Raw genomic sequence first — 21,679 nt, forward strand, 5'->3', positions numbered from 1 at the left:
CGCATTACGCGTGCACGGGGACCCGCTGGGACCGCGAAACTCCCTCTTGGGGTCCTGCTGAAGAGAGCCTGTCTCATCACTTATGTGAAACGCTCTCTCCAGTTGTGTAAAAAGAATGGGAAATAAAGCTGAGGCCTAATCAAGGACCCTCATCAGTGGAGCCGGTGGCATTTTTCCTGCTTTCGGCAAACGAAACAAACTCAATTACCATTAGAAAGCTGCCCCTCTAATGCGGGCGAACAATGGCAGGAGCTTGATGGATCCACGCGGACTGTTAGCGTCTGCCTTCCTACACCAGTCACTCAAACTTCGGCGTGCGGGCCTTCTAATGGCTGCGATAACGGTGACTCATTACAATGTCATATCCTTCATGCCTGACTTCTTGTCAACCAAGACAAAGACCTGATACACGCTCCAGGGTAGCAGCCAATCAAATTGTTGGAAAATAAGCAAGGGCCATTTTAAATTTCCTCTCTGTATAGACAGTGTTTGAGATTGACTGACAGTGAAAAACTGTGGGAAAGGACACTGAATGTATAATTCGGAATAGCTAACACCACACCTCTTAGATTCAACATATTCCATTGAATACGTTTTGGTACCAAATGGTAAGATGTGACAATATAACAGTGCACAAATCCTCTTAAGATATTGTTTTCCTATTAGAAAAACACTGTATGAGAAATAGAGTCCTTATCATTTGCAAACAATCAGTCTGTTGTGTACATTGTTAATAGTGCCAATATCAACTTCCTCTAATTTCTGGTTTACTGCACATAAAGTTAGATCAAAGTTAGTGCAAAGGGGAAATTGCATTTCTGATACCTTAATATTTTCATGAAATAACCTAATTATATTAACCACATATATTTTTGAAGCTTTTCACTACAACTTTATCTAAAATACAGACAAACAGTAATATTGTGAAATATTATAACTATCTAAAATATATGTTTTCAGATTTTATTTATTCCTGTGATGGCAAAGCTGAATTTTCAGCATCATTACTCCAGTCTTCAGTGTCACATGATCCTTCAGAAATCATTCTAATATGCTGATTTCCTGCTAAAAAAAAAACATTTCTTATTATTATCAATGTTTAAAACAGTTGCTTAATATTTTTGTGAAAACCATGATGCATTTATGTCAGGATTATTTCATGAATAAAAAGTTTAAAAGAACAGAATTTATTTCAAATAGAAATCTTTTTACCAATGTAAAAGTTCTTACTGTCACTTTTGATCAATTAAATTTGTCTGTTAAATTTCTTTAAAAAAATCCTTATAATCCCAAATGTTTTGTATGGAAGTGTATACTGTATATCACTGACGATTAAAAACCTGCAAATAGTCAGTTATATTATTTTTGTGCACAGTAGCCATCTCAGGAACCCCAAATATAAAACATAAATAATGCAATTCTCTGATTGTTTATATGCTAAAAATAAATCAATAAAAACAGGAAAAGCTTCAATAATAGCTGTCAGGTTATGGTTATGTCAAGGGAATTATTAAAAAGTCAAAAAAAGAAATTCATTTCAAAATTACTATTGTATTTTTCCACATACATTCCAAAAAAAAAAAAGCATAATACAATAAAGTGTTTTGGTCTGTTTAAAGCACAAAGCTTAAAACATAAAGCTTTAAACAGACCAAAAACACTTAGTTCTTATTTATATGTAGATATTGTTTTAAAGACATTCAGATGTTTTACTTTAAAATTGATCAATAATCGGATTTTTCACAATATAGCTCCTTAAGAGACATGTAACCCATATGAAGGTGATGACTGAAGCAAAGAGCGCATTCTTCAGGAAGATTACCTTTAATGACTGGAAAGTGTAGAACAAAGCTTTTCAGTGACATGCTAATTGTTGGGCCTGTCTTTTGCATACAAACATAATGGACCACAAAATGACTTCTGTCACGTCGCTTCAGTTGCTCCGACAATTAAAACCTCAGGTGGGAGAAATTGCTCTGAGAGACGAAGAGAAAGTAAACGACAGAGAGGAGGGAAAAGTTGTCTGACAGTTTAGCAACATAATAGTTTTAGCTGGCTTGCCTGCTGAGTTTAGCTTTTCTGAAGTCGCTGAACAAAGCGACCATGATGAAGCATCTTGACAGCCGGTAGTTACAGCCATTCTCTAATATAGAAGAATGTCTGACACTGTGTGCGTTCAATATCTGTTTGATTTAAATGAACCCATGAGTCACATGCCATTGAGCAATTGAATAAAAGAGAAATTAAGAGCATTTGCTTCCCCAAAATCATAATTTGAGTTCATCTGTCTTATGTGCTTGATCATCTGACAATGGAATGTGAAGTTTGTAAAGTATTTTCCCCTGATACTGATAGACAGCCTGAGATAAAGTGTTACTGCACACACACACACACACACACACACACACACACACACACACACACACACACACACACACACACACACACACACACACACACATATATATATAGCATTTGTTAAAAAAAGGTGCTGCACAGCCACAGTAAAAATGTCACAGCTTCAAGTTAACCAATCCCATTACAGAAAATTGTGACATTTGCGTTAACTTCCTACACGTTGCAAGTTCCTTTTTACATAAATACATGAAATATTACCACAGACACGCAGACAGATATCAGGAGCACAAAAATGCACTTCGGGTGAGATATTAGTTAGTTAGATTTGACTTATATCTTTAATACTTCACATTTACGGTTTGCAGTTTAAAAGTTGTTGCCATCCAAACTGCACTAAGAATGTCTGGGCTTGTGAATGATGGTATGGATGAAGGTTCAATGATGGAATCAGAAGACAGAATAGAGAAGACAGTTGATATCTACATCACTGCTGAGGCTGTAAGAGACATGAAACATAAGAAAGACACTGAGGACTTCGACACCCAAACAGCGAAAACCCAAACACCTCAACACACAGGTAACTGAAATGAACTGCTAATACGTTTACTCATAAAAGTTGATGTAAATTGTTTTAAGTGAAGAAGAAAATAGATAGCATAATGTCTGCCATTTTCAGGAAGTGATTCTGTGAGGAACAGAAGCTCCAGAGCAGCTGCAGTGTGTTTGGTGTTGCTGTGTGTTCTTCTGCTGACTGCAGTCATAGTGCTGTGTGTTCACATCTATACAAAGAGCACAAACTACACAGAAGATAGAGACCAGCTACTAACCAAGATCAACAACCTCACAGAAGAGAGAGATGGGCTAAGAATAGAGAACAAAAACCTGACCAATGAGAGAGACCAGCTAAGAAATGATTTTCAGAGTTATGGTAAATTTTCTTTAATCTATGTAGTTATTTTATATACAGACATTTTTAAAATATAATGTAGTTGGGTTGTGCTCTCAGTAACATTCAGTGTTCATAATCTATGAGTTTACTATCTGTTATAAGTTACTGACAGGTGAGTGTAATGGGAATGAAGAGCTAACAGCTAAACTGGTTGTTTACAGATGGATGGACTTACTATAAATCCAGTCTTTACTACATGTCGAATGAGACGAAGAGCTGGACTGAGAGCAGAAGATACTGTACAGAGAGAGGAGCAGATCTGATCATCATAAACAACAGAGAAGAACAAGTGAGTGAGAGATTGTGTGTGTGTGACAGCTAAATAAGAGATGGACAGATGAAATGCATCTTTTGTCTGTTTATGATATAAATGTGCAACTGTTTCATTTGTTCAGGTTTTTGTTAACAAAACGATTGGTTCTGCTATAGTCTGGATTGGTCTGACTGACAGTGTTGTGGAGGGCACATGGAAATGGGTTGATGGAAGCACACTGACCTCTGGGTGAGAAAACACTGAACTGATTATTATCTAATAAATGATTTTCACAGTCAGTATCATATCACACAGAAAGCAGCACTGAACATCTAATGCTGATCTGTAGTTTCAGCTTCTGGGCGTCTAGAGAGCCTAATGGAGGTACAGAAGAGAACTGTGCTGTGACTGCGGATCGTAACCAAATGTGGCCAACTTTATCCGGGTGGCTTGATATTGCATGTACTTCAGCTTTTCAATGGATCTGTGAGAAGAGTATTTCACCACTCACACTGCCATAGGAACATCACACACCTTTTTGACACATTTAACAGTACAACACTTCTGTAATAACTAAATCATCTAAAGCGTTTTTAGGCTTTTCTGCCTCAACGGTCTAACAGCGCTCGGCAATGTCAAAATGATGGACCAATCAGATTAAAGAAGGCGGGGCTTAAAGTTCACTGAAGATTAATGTGAATTCCAACGCAACACTTTTAGTTTTTAAGGTGAAAGAGTGTGTGTGTGTGTGGCAGGATATTAGTAGCTAAACATTTAATATCTGACAACAGTTTTAAGATGGATGTGTTTAACGATGCAGACTTTTCAACTTTTTAATGCAATTTCACCATTTTGAATTGAAAATATGCAATCATTTAAATGTTGTCATTTATCACTGAATGACGAGACAACACTTTTTTTTTTTTCTTTTTTTTTTACATATTAGACATACAAACAAGAGTGAATGTGTGCATATTTTTAAATAAAATATTATTTACAAAGAGTTTAGATGGATTACTTCACAACTACAGTAGTCAACATTTGAAGTGGATCAAAAAAGTTCATCAAAGTTGTCCTAAGACAAGAACGGATATTGTTCAAAATTCATGTATAACTTTGATGAAAGGTTTTGATCCACTTCAAATTTTGACTAGCCTACTGTATAGGCCATAATTAGACCTATAACTTTTTACCGTTATTATTTCTTCTTTATTTCATTAAGTATCTTTTAATCCTTTAATTATTTAATTTCTTTAAATAAAAAGAAATCACAAAAACATATTTATGAAAAGAAATAAAAACATCACAACAGACATCAATCTCTCAGTTTAGTCCTTTTAAATAATTTGAATTAGTCATTTTAAGAATTTGTTCTCAATCGGCTTACCTGGTAAAATAAAGGTAAAATAAAAAATAAAATAAAAAAAGAGATGATTATATTAATTAAATGAATAATACATTTATATTTAAATAAATATGCATGGATAATTTCATACACATGTATTACACAAACATATGGTAATGTATATGTATTTGTACATTTTGAATATACCACTTTTTTTTTAAAAAAATGCAAAAATATTGTAAAATTATCCTGTATAGAGAAAACTATATCTAAAGTATTTTATTGAGAAAATGTGCTTGTTGATGTTTTGAAAACATTGTTGTTCTGCAATAAACTAAATTTAATATAAAACATCCCTTTTTTTTAATACACACATCTACTCATTCATTATTATTAAAGGGGTCATATAATGGTACATGCACTTTTACAAGCTGATTGTACTGAAATGTGTGTTGGCAGTGTCTGTACACAACCATCATAAAATGATAAAAATCCATCCAGTGGTTTTTTTTTAATCTTCTTATATGTTTCCTCCTGTCTCAAATCAAGCTGTTCGATATTGTGACGTCACAATATCGACGCCCCTCCCACGATGGCTGATTGACAGCAGCGTTTCAAACACAGACCCGCCCTCGTGAGCGAGCTGTCAATCATAGCACGTTCATTGTTGATAGCTGGAGTGCTGAGTAGAATGGCGTCTAACGATTGTGGTGTTCTGTTCTTGGGTGTAATAACGAACACAGCAGTCATATTGATGATGTTCCTAAATCCGTACAGCTGAAGACGCAGTGGCTGAGTTTGTTTTCGAAGGGAATATTCCCCACGATCAACGTCAATGCTTTCATGTTTGCGCGAATCATTTCACCAGACTGCTTTACAAACGAGGGTCAGTATAAAGCTGGATTTGCTAAGAAGCTGCTCCTGAAAAAAGGATCAGTACCAACTATTCGTGTTCCTGCTGAACCTACAGAAGAACAAGTGAGTGTAACGTTTTATTGACCTTTATATTAATCTTTATTTTAATCTTTGCAAATAGCTTGCACGCTTCACGATGAATGTGGCTATTTTTACACTCAGGGTACATTATGGCATGTTTTCTATGTACGACGTTATCAATATAATTCATAATCCCACGTTTATAATGAACGACGCGTTATGGTTATTGTGTTATTGTGTTAACAAACGGTGTATGCACAGAACAGAGGGGCGGGGTGAGCAAAGCTCATTATCATTTAAAGACACATGCACTGAAACGGCATGCTGAAAACAGAGCTGTTTTTGACCAGGTAAAATGAGTGTTTTCTTACAATACTAATGAGAATTTTTAATTAAAGTATATTACAAACTTTTAATTTAGACCCTAAAGAATCATATTAGCTTGTACAAAAATGACATTATATGACCCCTTTAAAAAAAAGTAATCAAAACTTTTACAGAAAAACATGAACGTGAAAAATATTTTTAGAAATTATTATTAGAGTGAAACTCCAAACTCCTCCCACCATTGCCTGGCTGGACTAGATAAATACAAAAAAAAAAAAAAAAGACACAGAGCTGGGGCACGTTCAAGTTCAAAACGGTGCACAACGTTTTGCTACGGTTTCCGGGTTGAACGTCATGTTTTCTGGAAACGGCGTGCACCGGTGTGCAACGGGGTTTGAGATACGTTTTCTCTTGTTTAGTGGGTGTGTCAGAACTGCAGTCCAATCAGCAGCAACATGTATATAAAGCAAGCGGTATTAAACTGAACTCGCACAATGGGTTCAAGGAAAGTAATTTACAAATGTGTTCGATGCAGCTCGGTATACGCAACAACTGAGGATATTAGAAGACATGTTTGTTGTAAGTTTTATTGTAAAAATATAGGATATCAACATAATAATGTAGTTGTTTACTTTTTTAGCTTCATTGCAAGTGTATGACATTTGGTATATAAATAAACAATGGTAATTAAGTGCTTTTCCTAAAAAGGAGAAAGAAAATACAGGGTATTAAAACAGTATGAACTACAAATAAAGTCAGTATGTGAGGCTAAATAGATGCGTTTTAGTCTGAATTAGGTAAGATGTGTGCTTCCATTTCAGTTTCAGCAATCCCTTCGAATGGGATGTTCTCTTTTGTTCTGGGCGGCAATTGCAGTAACTGTAACATCGGGCATATTTTGTAGTATTAAACACATATTTATACCGACTTCATCAGGCTCCGAAAATTCTTCACAAAGAACACAAAGAATGGCCTTCTCAGCTGCCATAGTTGCAACTCTTGCGTCATCAGAACAGTGTGTTCAACGCATCACCGTTTCTGTTTAAAAAAACGTTGTGCAACGTTTTGTCGGGGCTGAACACAGCCCAGATAACCAGTGTTGGGAGTAACGCGTTACAAAAGTAATGTATTACAGTAACTTATTACTTTTTGTTGTAACGCAGTAGTGTAAGGCATTACTAATACATTTTCAGTAATATTTTACTCGGTACATGTTCAGTAACGCTTGCATTACAACACACTTTTAGCCCAAAATTTAATTGTTCAAAAAAACAAACAAACAAAAAAACAAAACAAAAACCGGGGGAAAAAAACAGCCAGACCGCGAGACATTAACGAATGAAAAATGCAAGTAAGTTATTACCTGTTCGTGGTCAGTCAATAGCCGCGTGTGGTGTCCAAGTTTGTAAATAACGACTAAATGACAGCTTCTGATATATTTGTAAGGCGATTTATTTCATTCATCTCCCTCTTGCTGGTGTACCTTTGTAGCCTATTGTGTGACATAGTCCAGTAAAGGCTTGTTTAGGGCAGGTTTTACAGGAGTGCCGCGAGGCATGATTTCGGTCAAAACGAAATTCACTTTAAAGAAAGGCTTTGTGCTTTCTGTTTGAGGTCTCTGTGAAAGCTTAAGCAGTCTTTTTGTGCCGCTTTCAGAGCGCTGACGTCCATAACTGAGAACTGTCATGCTACCTAAAAGTTAAAGATTTTTTGTTTCACGCATGCATGTCTATTTCCCTCATATTAAATATAAAACGCATGTGTGTAGACTGATATTTTTCTAATGTCTGGACTCCTTTATTAAGGGAGTAGCCTATGGATATATAAACAGACGTTTCAATATATTGGTATTAAATGCATTTTCTGAGAATTTATATTTCAAGTTTTTACTGCAAATGTCACGTCCATAACGCTGGAATTGCCCAATTTTAAAGAATTTATTCTCAACTGTGTTGGTATGTATTTTTTAATGTTAATTTCAAATAATACTAATAGTAATTTAAAGATGTGGTAAATTTGGATCTGGACGGGAAGGATTAACTCTGGGAGTTGGAAGGGGTGTGTCGTGATTCTGCCTTCGCGCACCGTGACACAGGTTCATGAATCTGAGTGTCGCGGTTTCATATCGCTTATCTTTACAGCCCTAGTCATTTTAGAATGTTAAGTTCTACTTCTGTAGTTATTTTGGTTAAAGTAACTCAAAAGTAATACAGGAGTAATGTAACGCATTACAATTCTGAGACAGTAATATTGTAAGGTAAAGAATTACTTTTAAATAACAGTAACACGTAATGTATAATGTATTACAGTTTGGAAGTAACTTGCACAACACTGCAGATAACTAGTAGCCTGACGTCGTCATACTCAGATTCCAGTCAGAATGTGAGTCTGATACTGCTCCATTGGGCTGTGATTATGGGGCGTGTTTCAACCGAACCAGGAAAGAAAATGCCTCTGCATATGGCGAGTGGATAGTGCCACGGATAACCTTCCGAAGGAGACAGTCGTGTACTTTTACGTGAGAGAAGAGGTACGTCGCACCACAGACGCGTGACACCAACGTCGTGAAAAGTACGTTGCACCACAGACACATGACTCCAACATGTGACTCTAACGTCGATGAGAAGTAGGCTACATTGTACCACAGATGCAACATATTGCCACAACAATAAATTTATATCTCACCCTCTGTTTTTTCCCTAACTTTTCTTATCTTTCCTTTGTTATCTTTCTTATCAATCATTGTTTGTTTTATTTTCTTGTGTTCTGATGACATTGCATATATAATTGATACAAATTGTGTATTGTATGCAACAGTTTTGTATGTCATTTATGTCATCTCTGAATTGTTTACAAACATAAAAAAAAAAAAAAAATTAAAAATAATTCAATCACTTTCTCCTGGAAATGAGGACTATGCAAATTATACACCATCAAAGTCGCAATTTTATGTCATTTACACAATTATTAACAACAACTTGTTGAACAGATACATTCATTAATTATAATCTATAAAAATAATATTCTGGACTGTGTCATTCTGAGTTTTTACTTTTGATGGTGGTAAGAATTTTAATTAACACAGTTGACCATATGGCTGAATACACAACTTGAAACTATTTGCAATATTGTTTTCAGGGGAAGGTGACAAGAAAGTATTTTAATAGCCTATTATTTTCAAGAAATTAAAAATGACTAAATATAAGACAGGAAAATAGTCTTTGTCACAAAATGCAAAACAATGAAGGTGCATTTTCAAATGTTTTAACTAGGGCTGTCAGTAACAATTATTTTTATTTATTTATATATTTTTTGGTAATAAAGATAGATCTAAGTGAACAATAGCCTTTAGTATGACTTAAATAACAAATGAGGCAATAATAATTGGTTCAAATAAAGTATCAAAAGTGATACTAAACATATTGTTTTATTCAACAACACTATTAAAATGCATGAAAAAATGTATAAACAATGAACTTATGTATATTATGTATTATAATATGCCAGCAGAGGGCGCCAGAGGCCTGACGATTGTTGTTACACTTTACATCAAGAGCAAACCATTGTTTATCTAATGTTTAATTGCACTTAATATGTAATGTTTGGCCACATCTTTGATAGAAATGGTATAGCCAACAGTTTGATTTTGAAACCTCAAACATCAATTTGCATATTTAGAATTATATTGGTTCATTCTCGTGTTGTTGGTGTATGCTTTTAAGTTGCTAAATCAGTTCAACAGGAAAAGTTTCGTCCATATTCCCAAATGCACGTTAATGTGGGTAAAATACGAAGCATAGAATAAAATAATTGCACTCAGTTGGATAGACCTACAACCAATCAGAGCAACGGAGTAAGTGACGTATGTTTAGCGATGCATATTTGTCAACAGAACTCAACTGCACGCACGCTGGAAGAAGTAGAAGAAGAAGATGAGTGTAAATGATCTTTGCCAGTGTTGTAAAAAGAATTTAAGGATTCACGGAGTACTTACCAACACGATCATCATTTTTTAAAGAAATAGTAAAGGTGAATGCATATATACAAACAAGTTCTCCATTTAGGATTAGAACTCGCAATACAACAAAACGTTTATTTTACATAAACTTGAAGAAATTATTTGAAAAGTTGAAATAAAGTGCCTGCCGGTAAATGAATAGACTTATAGGCCTTTAGATTATTATCATATCTGAATATGTTGGTTTTTTTATACTATGATAATGCACTACAATACACTGAGGTGCAAATAGTAGGCTATCTGCCACTATTCACACTTAATGCAAAAAAATATTGTTTGTTATTTGCACATGCAGTGTAATTAGTTACTAATGTTTTCAGTTAGTGCAAATAGCATCTGCCTATATTAAAACTTATTTTTTTCTAAGAAATTCATATGTAGATACAATTTACATACAATTGTATGTACTGTACATACAATCAGGCACAATTTATATTTATCTACAAAGATATCTTTATTTTTTTACTAAACCGTTTATAGCTAAAACAACCAGCTGCTAACTTTTGGCATATCAGTAATAAAATAATCAATAGATCCTGAGAATGGATCCCTATAGTTCCTTCTATGGTTTTGGTTTAAATATATCAATCACCTCAGAAGCATTTCACAACAAGAAACCCTGTAACCTTGTGCATATCAAACGTATACTCACAATGGACTTTTTCACAATTTACTTCCATACAATGCCAAAAAACATCTTTCACGTTCAGTTACTATTCAGTGCTGTCTATTTCGCTATATACATTATATGTATTATGCTGATATGAGAGTTGTTGACACTGTGGACAGAGTAAAGGTAAAGTTAAGCCTCCTTATCGTCATTACCTTTAACTTAGAACATTACAGAACTGATTAATTAAAGACAATATAGACTATAACCTTACTGTCAATCTTTTTTTTTTTTCTGTAATGAATGCTTGTTTAAATAAAGTACAGAAAGCTAAATTGTAATGTTGTTGGTTTACATAATCAAAATTATGTTATGAGTGGCTTGGATACTATATCAAGAATGATGTCTTTAGATGACTCTTTTTAATTAAAAAAAATATATATTTTAGCCAACTGCACTAGGAACACCAAAAGATCTTTTGGTTTGGATGAACCTAAACAGATATGAATAAAAAGGTATTGACAGTAGTTCTTTTAAGTCCACCTCCTTGAAAATCATCAAATAACTCACAATTATTGAAGAGCATTTAAAAGCAGCCGCTGCTAAAACCATAAACTGATCACCAGTCTGGACTTTTGATGTATCAGCAACAATATAAACATTTAAAAAGCTGGAGAAGTTTTCCAACGGCACCCACTGTCAAAATGAACAGGAATGAATTGAAACAAAGATACTGAATGATCTCTTTTTAATTTGTGTATTTAAATCCCATTAAAATGAACTCAAAATCCACATTGTTGAGAAAAAAATTGTGTACTTCTGTGGTGGTTTGAAGTTCCTTTCTGCATAAATAATAGAAACATTTCCACAAATAAACAGTTCCTTTCTGCATAAATACTTGACATATAAACACAGATGAGGAACAGAACACAGTCCACTGCAGGAGAGAAACTAGAGTTAGTTTGTTGGCATCTAGACGACACTGAAACTGTCTGAAAGTGTAAATAAAAATATAGAAAGGAGTACAACCTGCAAAATGCACAGAAAAGATGGACAAACCACTGACGAGATCTACGAAAATGATGACATTATTAAAGGTATAACTGGAAAAGAGATCACAGACTCAACGCAAATTAAACCATCTGAATCCACAGGTACTGAGATTAATAATTCACTTCGTTTTTTAATACTTTCAGTTGATGTGTGCTGTGTTAAATTGATAAAAAAAGAAAATAACATCATATCTGTGGTGTTCAGGAAGTGATTCTGTGAGGAACAGAAGCTCCAGAGCAGCTGCAGTGTGTTTGGTGTTGCTGTGTGTTCTTCTGCTGACTGCAGTCATAGTGCTGTGTGTTCACATCTATACAAAGAGCACAAACTACACAGAAGAGAGAGATCAGCTACTAACCAACAATACCAGACTCAGAGAAGAGAGAGATCAGCTACTAACCAAGATCAACAACCTCACAGAAGAGAAAGACCAGCTAAGAATAAAGAACAAAAACCTGACCAATGAGAGAGACCAGCTAAGAAATTATCTTCAGAGTTATGGTAAAGTTTCTTTAATCTATGTAGTTATTTTCTATACAGCAGACATTTTTAAAATATCATGTAGTTGGGTTGTGCAGTAATATTCAGTGTTCATAATCTATGAGTTTACTATCTGTTATAAGTTACTGACAGGTGAGTGTAATGGGAATAAAGAGCTAACAGCTAAACTGGTTGTTTACAGGTGGATGGACTTACTATAAATCCATTTTTTACTTCATGTCGAATGAGACGAAGAGCTGGATTGAGAGCAGAAGATACTGTACAGAGAGAGGAGCAGATCTGATCATCATAAACAACAGAGAAGAACAAGTGAGTGAGAGATTGTGTGTGTGTGACAGCTAAATAAGAGATGGACAGATGAAATGCATCTTTTGTCTGTTTATGATATAAATGTGCAACTGTTTCATTTGTTCAGGATTTTGTTAAGAACATGACTGGTTCTGCTATATTCTGGATTGGTCTGACAGTGTTGTGGAGGGCACATGGAAATGGGTTGATGGAAGCACACTGACCTCTGGGTGAGAAAACACTGAACTGATTAATATCTAATAAATGATTTTCATAGTCAGTATCATATCACACAGAAAGCAGCACTGAACATCTAATGCTGATCTGTAGTTTCAGCTTCTGGGCGTCTGGAGACCCTAATGGAGGTACAGCAGAGAACTGTGCTGTGACTGCGGATCGTAACCAAAGGTGGCCAACTTTATCCGGATGGCTTGATTTTCCATGTACTTCAGCTTTTCAATGGATCTGTGAGAAGAGTATTTCACCACTCACACTGCCATAGGAACATCACACATCTGTTTAACAGAACAAAACTTTTGTAATAATTGATTATCATCTAAAGCAGTGTGTCTCAACCTTGTTCCTGGAGGACGTCCCACTGATTTATATAAATGACTGGATTGATGTCATAAAAAGTGAAGCCACCATCCAGCCATATTAGTATTCCCTAGTATTTTAATTCACATTCTATTAAATTAAAATGAAATCATAGAATTTTAATGAGAAAACATTACCTAGCGAGTATCCCTTCTTACAACGCAAACATCCTAAACATTTAAATGTTTTTTTTTTTTAAGTTTATTAAAAGTTACGTTCATCTTCATTACAGTAGATCATTTCAGATCAGCTGATGGACGAGACTCCTCAACATTTGTTTTGCAAATAACAAAATGATTCTTCAGAAATCACAGATTTATGTTTTGTAGGGCTTACGCATACAACTTAATTCGCCATGTACAGTTATTCACTAGGGTTGTAATTAAATGTAGATGTAATTATGTTGTGTGATATAATATAGGCCTAGGTTTTTTTCATACAATAACTATAAATGATTCAACAGTGTTTGCATTAACAGCATGCATTTCGAAGCAGTAAAGATAACGACTTAAATGTGGGTTCAATGAAAAATAAGATAGAGCTGAAGTCTTCAGGATAGTGACCATCCAATAGAGCCCTGGCCACTCCCACTGAATGTCTGACCATTACCGCCCGCTCCCGCAACATGAGCTCCACTCGCGCTCGCGCCCGCAAACATTCTGTTACAGCTTGTAGAAATTGTGAAAAAATGACACAAGTTATTTTAAAATTAAAAACGTTTAAATAAACTGACCATAAGATGATGTAATGCTAGTCCACAAATGACAAACGCATTCGGCCAGCTTTTTATTAGCCTTATAAAACTGTAGCAACTGTTAAAACAAATTTAAACATATGCGTAACAACTCACACACAACCAACCATAATAGTTAAACTCTGGTAACCTATAACAAGGCACAATATTTCATTGAATAACTTATAAAACAAATAAATATTAAACAAATGAAATATAAAACAAACTAAATAAAAAATTAAATAAATAGGAAATAAAAACCTCATAGATATCACAGGCATTTATGTAGCCTAGATAATTAACATATAGCAAAAAGAAAATAAATAATACTAAAAAACATCAATCACTTGGCCTAGCCTGCTATGAATGAAGAAAATGTTGAACTTTATTTGTTGACTCCTTTCTTGTTAAGCGGCAAATCGCAGGACCAGCTTTGTATTATTTGATCACCCACTTCCACCTGCAGCAAAGGTAAAACCACCCGCTCTCGCGAGATTTGCGTTGGGTCTCAATAAAGCCCTCTACCCTCTAGGAGCAGGACTGGGCACCCCTGATCTAAAGTAAATACAGTGCTTTACAAACACATCCTTTACCTGATAAACATTAAAGTTCATCTAAAAATAAAGATTGATTTTTTTTTTTTTCAGATGCAAACCTATTATAAAAGCATCATTATAAATAATGAACTATCTCTTCAAGTATTGTGTTGAGAAAATTTGCTTGTTGAAGTTTTGGCAGCTTTTTGTTTTATTGTTATTCTGCAATAAAATACATTTAAAATAAAACATCTTATTTGAATACACATATCTACTCATTGTTTATTACTAAAACATTTTTTTTCCTCCACATTTTATAAGAAATCAAGACTATGATAGCACACAAATGGAAATGTGATAATTATTTAGTAACTCCCCCCACCAAATGTAACATATTTAAAACGGTGTGTGTATATTTCAAATTCATGTATAGGCCAGGCCAAAAGTTTGGAAACATTATTATTTTTAATGTTTTTGAAAGAAGTTTCTTCTGCTCATCAAGCCTGCATTTATTTGATCAAAAATACAGGAAAAAAATGTAATATTGTGATATATTATTACAATTGAAAATAATTGGTTTTCAATTTATTATATTTTAAATTATCATTTATTTCTGTGATGCAAAGCTGAATAATAATATGCCATAACATGGCATTTTGGGGTTATGGAAACAGTTACCATGGTGAATACACAATACTAACAATAACTATTAATGAAACATGCATGCAAATCCTTCCCAGCTAGTTAACACACAATGTACAAGTAACGTGATTTATTAGTAGGCTACTTTACTTTTATTTCATGACTTGCTAATTGACAACGTAACTACGATGTTGCATGCTCGTCATAGGTTGCGATTTATATAGTGAAGCGATATACAGCGCGCGCCGCCACATTTGCGTGTGCAATTGAAGAGTGAGCTACAGTGTTGCCAGACGTACGATAATTATCGTATTTTTGTACAATAACTTTGACCTCTGTACAAACAATAATGAAAAAAATTCCATAATGTACGATAATTTCAGAATTTTGTGACACTTCAAATGATGGTGTAGATCACTGTCCAATCGAATGAATGGAGAGGTGGGCCTTCCGTTGTAGTGATGAAAGCTACAGTTGCTTTGAACGCCGGAGAGTGCGATGATGGAGGATAAACTTGTGGTGCTCTTGCGGGTTACCAGGAGCTTAACGACTTCACGAATCGTAACTACCACAATGTTAACAGAAAGTAAATCAAGTTAATAAAAGGCTGGCTGATTTAACGTTTACTTGACTGACAGGACAGCTGTTTCGGTGGTTGCCTAGCAACATAAAAAACGCAGCGCACTGCTCGTTCTGTGTGATAAGGGCAGTGCTGTGCGCCTCGCGTTTTCGAACCTGAAAAACGCGTTTTGTGTGATCGGGGCCTTGCTCATTCTCTCCCACGGTTAACATGCGCCCTATCACAAGCGCAGCAGTCATCACTCATAAATCATAATGACTGATCAAATAAGGCTTTGGTGGAACAAAAATTTGTTATGGCGGCCGCGTAAAAAATTTCAATGCAGTAAGTGTCCGACTTGTCGGTTCCATTTTCAGTTCCGCCCCCAACTGCAAGTGGCAGAAGGATACTTCTCATTTCTTATTTGTGCATTCTCGTTTTCTTCCCTCACTTCCTTTACTTGCATCTTAGCTCCACCCATTTAGGATGCAAGGAAAGGATACACCGGTGTATCCTCGCTTATGACTCCTCGGGAAGCTTCCTCACTCCTCATTGTGTATCTGCGGTCACTGCCTCCTTACGGTGCAATTAGAGAATTGAGATGTACTTCAAGATGGCTGAGTACGATCAGTTTCCGGGTCACAGGCTGGAGGACGAAGGAGCGGGGAAACGAGGAAGCATCAATCTGAGTATTGAGAAGCACCCATAGGCTACGTCTACATTCATCCAGATACATTTGAAAACGGCGTTTTCGTTTAAAAACGCTCTCCATCCACACTAGCGTTTTCCGACGTTTTCCGACGTTTCAGTGTGGATGAGAAACTTTTAGAAAACACTAAATTCACCTCACTGCGCATGCGTAAAACCTCACAAAAGCTCACTGAGATAATACAGTTGGAAAAATAAACAATAAAGTTATCGCAGAATTCTTCTGACATGATAATTTTATTTAGCAAAATATCTATTTCCCCGCAAATAATTCTATTTCCCCGCAAATAAACACGTTGGGGCTGTGGATTTACGCTACGCCACTGAATATGCGTCACATGACTAAACTTACGCTATCGTTTTTAAATACCTCTGTTTTGACAGTGCACACTACAACAGCGTTTTCAAATTTATCCACTTTGGAGAGTGTTTTCAAAAAACTTAATGAAAATGCCGTCTCAATGTGGATGGAAGGCCAAAACGGAGAGAAAGATATGCGTTTTCAAACGAAACCGTATTAGTGTGGACAAGGCCATAGTCTATAACCATCAGGGAGTATAAGGAACACATCTTCTTTACATCTTTTCATTGAGAGATCTGATTGCTGCATGAGGTCACTGTTGAAACATTCAGCTGACAGGCAATGATGGACCCTAAATGAGATTGGCATGAAGTTTTTTTGTACAATTTGAACTATATAAGTAAAAAAAAAAAAGTACTATTTTATACTGCAGTATTTTTGACTCATTTTCCAGTATACAAATCTAAGCTTCCCTAAAACAAACAAGATGCATTTCTTTTTATTTAAAAATACTTTTTAACTAACTGCACTAGGGACACCAAAAAATCTTTTGGTTTGGATGTACCTTAACAGATTTGGCCCAAACGTTACTGACAGTAGTTATTTTAAGGCCACCTCTTTGAAAATCGACAAATAACTTATGAGCAGAGTGTGAATGCAGCCGCTGCTAAAACCATAAACTGATCAGCAGGCTGGACCTTTGATGTACCAGTAACAATATAAACGTTAAAAGCTGCAAAAGTTTTCAAACAGCACCCACTATCCAACTGATCAAGCCCCTGATGAATTGAAACAAAGACACTGACTGATTATGCCTTGATATCTGCATTTAAATCCTATTCAAATGAACCCAATCCACACTGTGAAAAAACAAAAAACAAGTACACTTTTGTGGTGAGTTAAAGTTCCACAAAAAACAGTTCCTTTCTGCATAAATAAGTTCCTTTATGCATAAATAATTGAAACATTTCCACAAAAGAACAGTTCCTTTCTGCATAAATTCTGGGCACACAAACACAGATGAGGAACAGAACATGGTTCACTGCAGGAGATAACCATCTGAATGCACAGGTACTGAGATTAATAATTCACTTAGTTTTTTAATACTTTCAGTTGATGTGTGCTGTGTTAAATTGATAAATAAAGAAAATAACATCATATCTGTGGTGTTCAGGAAGTGATTCTGTGAGGAACAGAAGCTCCAGAGCAGCTGCAGTGTGTTTGGGGCTGCTGTGTGTTCTTCTGCTGACTGCAGTCATAGTGCTGTGTGTCACGTTCACTCAAGAGAGACAACAGTTCATATCCAAGAATGAAAACCTGACCAATGAGAGAAACCAGCTAAGAAATAATCTTCAGAGTTATGGTAAAGTTTCTTTAATCTATGTTATTTGCTATACAGCAGACATTTTTAAAACATGATGTAATTGGATTGTGCTCACAGTAACTTTCATTGTACAGAATCTATGAGTTTACTATCTGTTATAAGTTACTGACAGGTGAGTGTAATGGGAATAAAGAGCTAACAGCTAAACTGGTTGTTTACAGATGGATTGACTTACTATAAATCCAGTTTTTACTACATGCCGAATGAGACGAAGAGCTGGACTGAGAGCAGAAGATACTGTACAGAGAGAGGAGCAGATCTGATCATCATAAACAACAGAGAAGAACAAGTGAGTGAGAGAAAGAATAAAGAAGTGTGTTTGTGTGTGTGTAGCAACTAAATGAGAGATGGTCAGATGAAATGTGTCTATTGTCTGTTTATGATATAAATATGCAACTGTTTCATCTGCTCAGGATTTTGTTAAGAAAATGTTTGGTGGTACTTCTGTCTATATTGGTCTGACTGACAGTGATGTGGAGAACACATGGAAATGGGTTGATGGAAGCACACTGACCTCTGGGTGAGAAAACACTGAACTGATTAATATCTAATAAATGATTCTTACAGTCAGTATCATATCACACAGAAAGCAGCACTGAACATCTAATGCTGATCTGTAGTTTCAGCATCTGGGCGTCTGGAGAGCCTAATGGATATAGAAGTGAGAACTGTGTTGTGATTGTGGATCATGACCAAAGGTGGCCAACTTTATTCGGGTTGCATTATGTTGAATGTATTAGAGATTTTCAATGGATCTGTGAGAAGAGTATTTCACAACTCACACTGCCATAGGAACATCACACACCTTTTTTGGTGCAAGATTAACTGAACAAAACTTGTGTAATAATTGGTCATCTAAAGCAGTGTTTCTCAGCCTTGTTTCTGGAGGACACTCTCAACAGCACATTTTGAATGTACCCTTTTGCCAGACACCTATTTCATGTACTGGAGTTTCTTTTAAAGAGCTGATGAGATGAGTCAGGTTTATTTAATTTAGGAGAAATACAAAATGTGCAAAAATGGGACTACAGTAAATGCTTTCCAATCGACCAGAAAGGACTTGCGAGTGAACTTCACAAAGTATTTTCCCATTCCCAAAATCCCATTATAAACGCATGTCAACGTACTGATTTTTAGTTTCTATGGTTGTTAATCGATTTCTACACCTGTTTCCAGTTCTGTTAATTATCTTACCCTATGTATTTAAGCCATCAGCTCCCTTTGTTCTGAGTCATCTATGATTTACGTGATTATGTTATACTGTTTCTCTTACCTGTTATCCAGTAGATTTACTATTAATTTTGTTTTTTTGAATCTCCATCATCATGCACTCATTAAAACCCATTTGTGACAGAGATGTGATAGTTAAAATGCAAGTATCATGTATCATACAATATTGTCTTTAACGGATGCTCTCTGTCGCATCCTGTCACAGTAAACTGGCCTGTCAATCATCTTGTCACAGTTAACATCCTCCATATTTCATTTCCTACTGTATCGGAGAGAAATGCACGTTGATCTGCAGTCGTGGGTCTATCATGTGGAGAACTCTCCTCATATTAATGGATAATGAGGCATTTAAAAGTTAATGGTCAAACGGATCTTTATAAAAGTCCACATTGTTATTGCAGATGAAATGTAACACGGATAACATGAAATAAGAGAGAAATAAGAGAGAAAAGAGAAGAGAACAAGAGAAAGAGAACAAGAGAAGGATGTGCATCATTATATTGGATCCGTGCAATCGGTCTTAAAGTGACAGCTATAAATAGCTGCTGTTGTTTATATGTCATTAATGTTAATCAAACAACAAATCCATTGTGATCCATTGAAACACTACCATATAGTCACCTAAGGTTTTGCTGTATCAAGGGGCCAGAAAATACTGTGACAACCTATTGATGCATGCTACTACACACATATACTCACTTATGTATCAAGAAAGAATATTTCAGATCACAATACTGATGCCAAAAATCATTAGGATATTAAGTAAAGATCATGTTCCATGATAGTATTTTGTAAATTTCCAACCATAAATATATAAAACAATTATTTTTGTGAGTGAATTACAGCACAATCTCGAACATAAATGGACAACTTTAAAGTTGTATCTCTGTCAAATATTGTCCTATCCTAACAAACCATACATCAATGGAAACCTTATGTTTTCATTTCAGATGATGCATAAATCTCAATTAAATAATAATGACCCATGTGACTGGTTTTGTGGTCCAGGGTCACATATTCTTTATAAACAAGCATTCTCTTTGTGATATTAAAGGGATAGTTCACCCAAAAATTAATATTTTATGATTAATTCCTCACTTCCTTAATTATTTTAGCTTACTGCACTGACACCAAAAAACATTAACCATAAATTGATCAGCTGTCTGACCTTTTGATGTACTAGTAACAACCTAAAAGCTCCAAAAACCTAAAATTTACTGGGTAGACATATAAATAATTGTTCCTGATATTGGAACACTTTATGAAAAAATATGACTAGCCTATAATGTGTGATGAATTAGAAATTTCTACAAATTATATACATTTTCTTAATAAGATTTCTGTACTTGTAATTTTTTAATAATGCTTTTTAAAAATTGGTGATATTGTGTTTAAGAAATGCATAAAGTATGGTGAATATAGGCTTTTTTTTAGGCCTAATACACGTGTCCCAGATTATAAAGTGACCTGTCCCAGATTATAAAAATCAGGCAGAATTTTTTATTTTATTTTTTGGCACAAAAACACTAATAGTGTTATTATTAACATGCATTAGCATGCATCCTCTGGTCAAAAGTCAAAATTGCAAAAAAAAAGTCCCAGATTACCTGAATTCACCCTACTTCAAGTGTGTTAATGATTATTTAACTTGAAGTGTGCTATTTTGAAACAACTAATTGACAAATAAAAGTGAATTTATCAGTTTAGGTAACATGGAGAATGATAAACATTGTTAATTTACATACAATCTTGACATTGTTATTTTATTGTGTTATTTTATTTATTATTAGGACACTTTGCTTTTTTATGCTATTCTGTAATAAACTAAATGTAATATTACAGCTTTAAAATAAATCCATTACACTCACAACACAAACTTTTATGCACTCAAATATGATAATTACCCAAAAAATGCATAATTGATAGTGTAATTATATTCAGTAATATAAATAAACGTGTGTATTCATGAGTTAAAACTTTCACAATGTTTAATATAACATGAATTTCATGTATTACTAGTTACTATTTCACCCCTACATTATCCCATGCATATTATGTTTCCATGGCTTACAGAAGGAAATTTTGGAGCCAAAGAACATATTTGTTCAACCTTCCAGAAACATCCGTTTTGGAAAGTTTGGCCATAATATTTTGAATAATCAAACAGTGGCAGGTTCCAGGTATAATCATTAAACTTATGTCAATACAAGCCCCTCTGACATTCTGTGGTGAGCTGAACTTCCTGTTCCTATACATATAAATACTTTTCCACACATTAGGACATATATCGGGAATATAATAAGGTCCACCTCAGCTGCTAGTATTAGTTAGTTATTTTCTTTATTTGTTAACTC

At 35.0% G+C, this 21,679-nt stretch overlaps 3 protein-coding genes across 8 annotated transcripts in view; 2 read left to right on the forward strand and 1 right to left on the reverse strand.

Annotated features, from left to right (window-relative positions):
* The window catches only part of cadm2a (cell adhesion molecule 2a), a 467,971-nt gene that overhangs the window by 109,379 nt on the left and 336,913 nt on the right, over positions 1-21,679 (reverse strand). The window lies entirely within an intron of this gene.
* LOC311076642 (uncharacterized protein) lies at positions 2,618-5,118 on the forward strand. The gene is made up of 5 exons (XM_084104987.1): positions 2,618-2,935; positions 3,035-3,286; positions 3,469-3,596; positions 3,703-3,809; positions 3,910-5,118. The coding sequence occupies exons 1-5, from the start codon at positions 2,758-2,760 to the stop codon at positions 4,079-4,081; spliced, it is 837 nt and encodes a 278-aa protein (XP_083961113.1). The 5' UTR covers positions 2,618-2,757; the 3' UTR covers positions 4,082-5,118.
* LOC311076647 (uncharacterized protein) lies at positions 11,716-18,016 on the forward strand. The gene is made up of 6 exons (XM_084104993.1): positions 11,716-11,950; positions 12,054-12,347; positions 12,529-12,656; positions 12,763-12,865; positions 12,966-17,782; positions 17,886-18,016. Exons 1-4 carry the CDS (start codon positions 11,833-11,835, stop codon positions 12,856-12,858), a joined length of 636 nt encoding a protein of 211 aa, XP_083961119.1. The 5' UTR covers positions 11,716-11,832; the 3' UTR covers positions 12,859-12,865; positions 12,966-17,782; positions 17,886-18,016.

Source organism: Abramis brama (genome assembly GCF_963993115.1).
Source record: "Abramis brama genome assembly, chromosome: 25".
NCBI lineage: Eukaryota > Metazoa > Chordata > Actinopteri > Cypriniformes > Leuciscidae > Abramis > Abramis brama.

Excerpts from the sequence above, each read along its gene's own strand:
- LOC311076642 (XM_084104987.1), top strand. The coding sequence starts at position 2,758 with ATGTCTGGGCTTGTGAATGATGGTATGGATGAAGGTTCAATGATGGAA. Across the intron at positions 2,936-3,034 it reads CCAAACACCTCAACACACAG|GAAGTGATTCTGTGAGGAAC; the intron begins GTAACTGAAATG and ends TGCCATTTTCAG. Across the intron at positions 3,287-3,468 it reads AAATGATTTTCAGAGTTATG|ATGGATGGACTTACTATAAA; the intron begins GTAAATTTTCTT and ends GGTTGTTTACAG.
- LOC311076647 (XM_084104993.1), top strand. The coding sequence starts at position 11,833 with ATGCACAGAAAAGATGGACAAACCACTGACGAGATCTACGAAAATGAT. Across the intron at positions 12,348-12,528 it reads AAATTATCTTCAGAGTTATG|GTGGATGGACTTACTATAAA; the intron begins GTAAAGTTTCTT and ends GGTTGTTTACAG. Across the intron at positions 12,657-12,762 it reads TAAACAACAGAGAAGAACAA|GATTTTGTTAAGAACATGAC; the intron begins GTGAGTGAGAGA and ends TCATTTGTTCAG.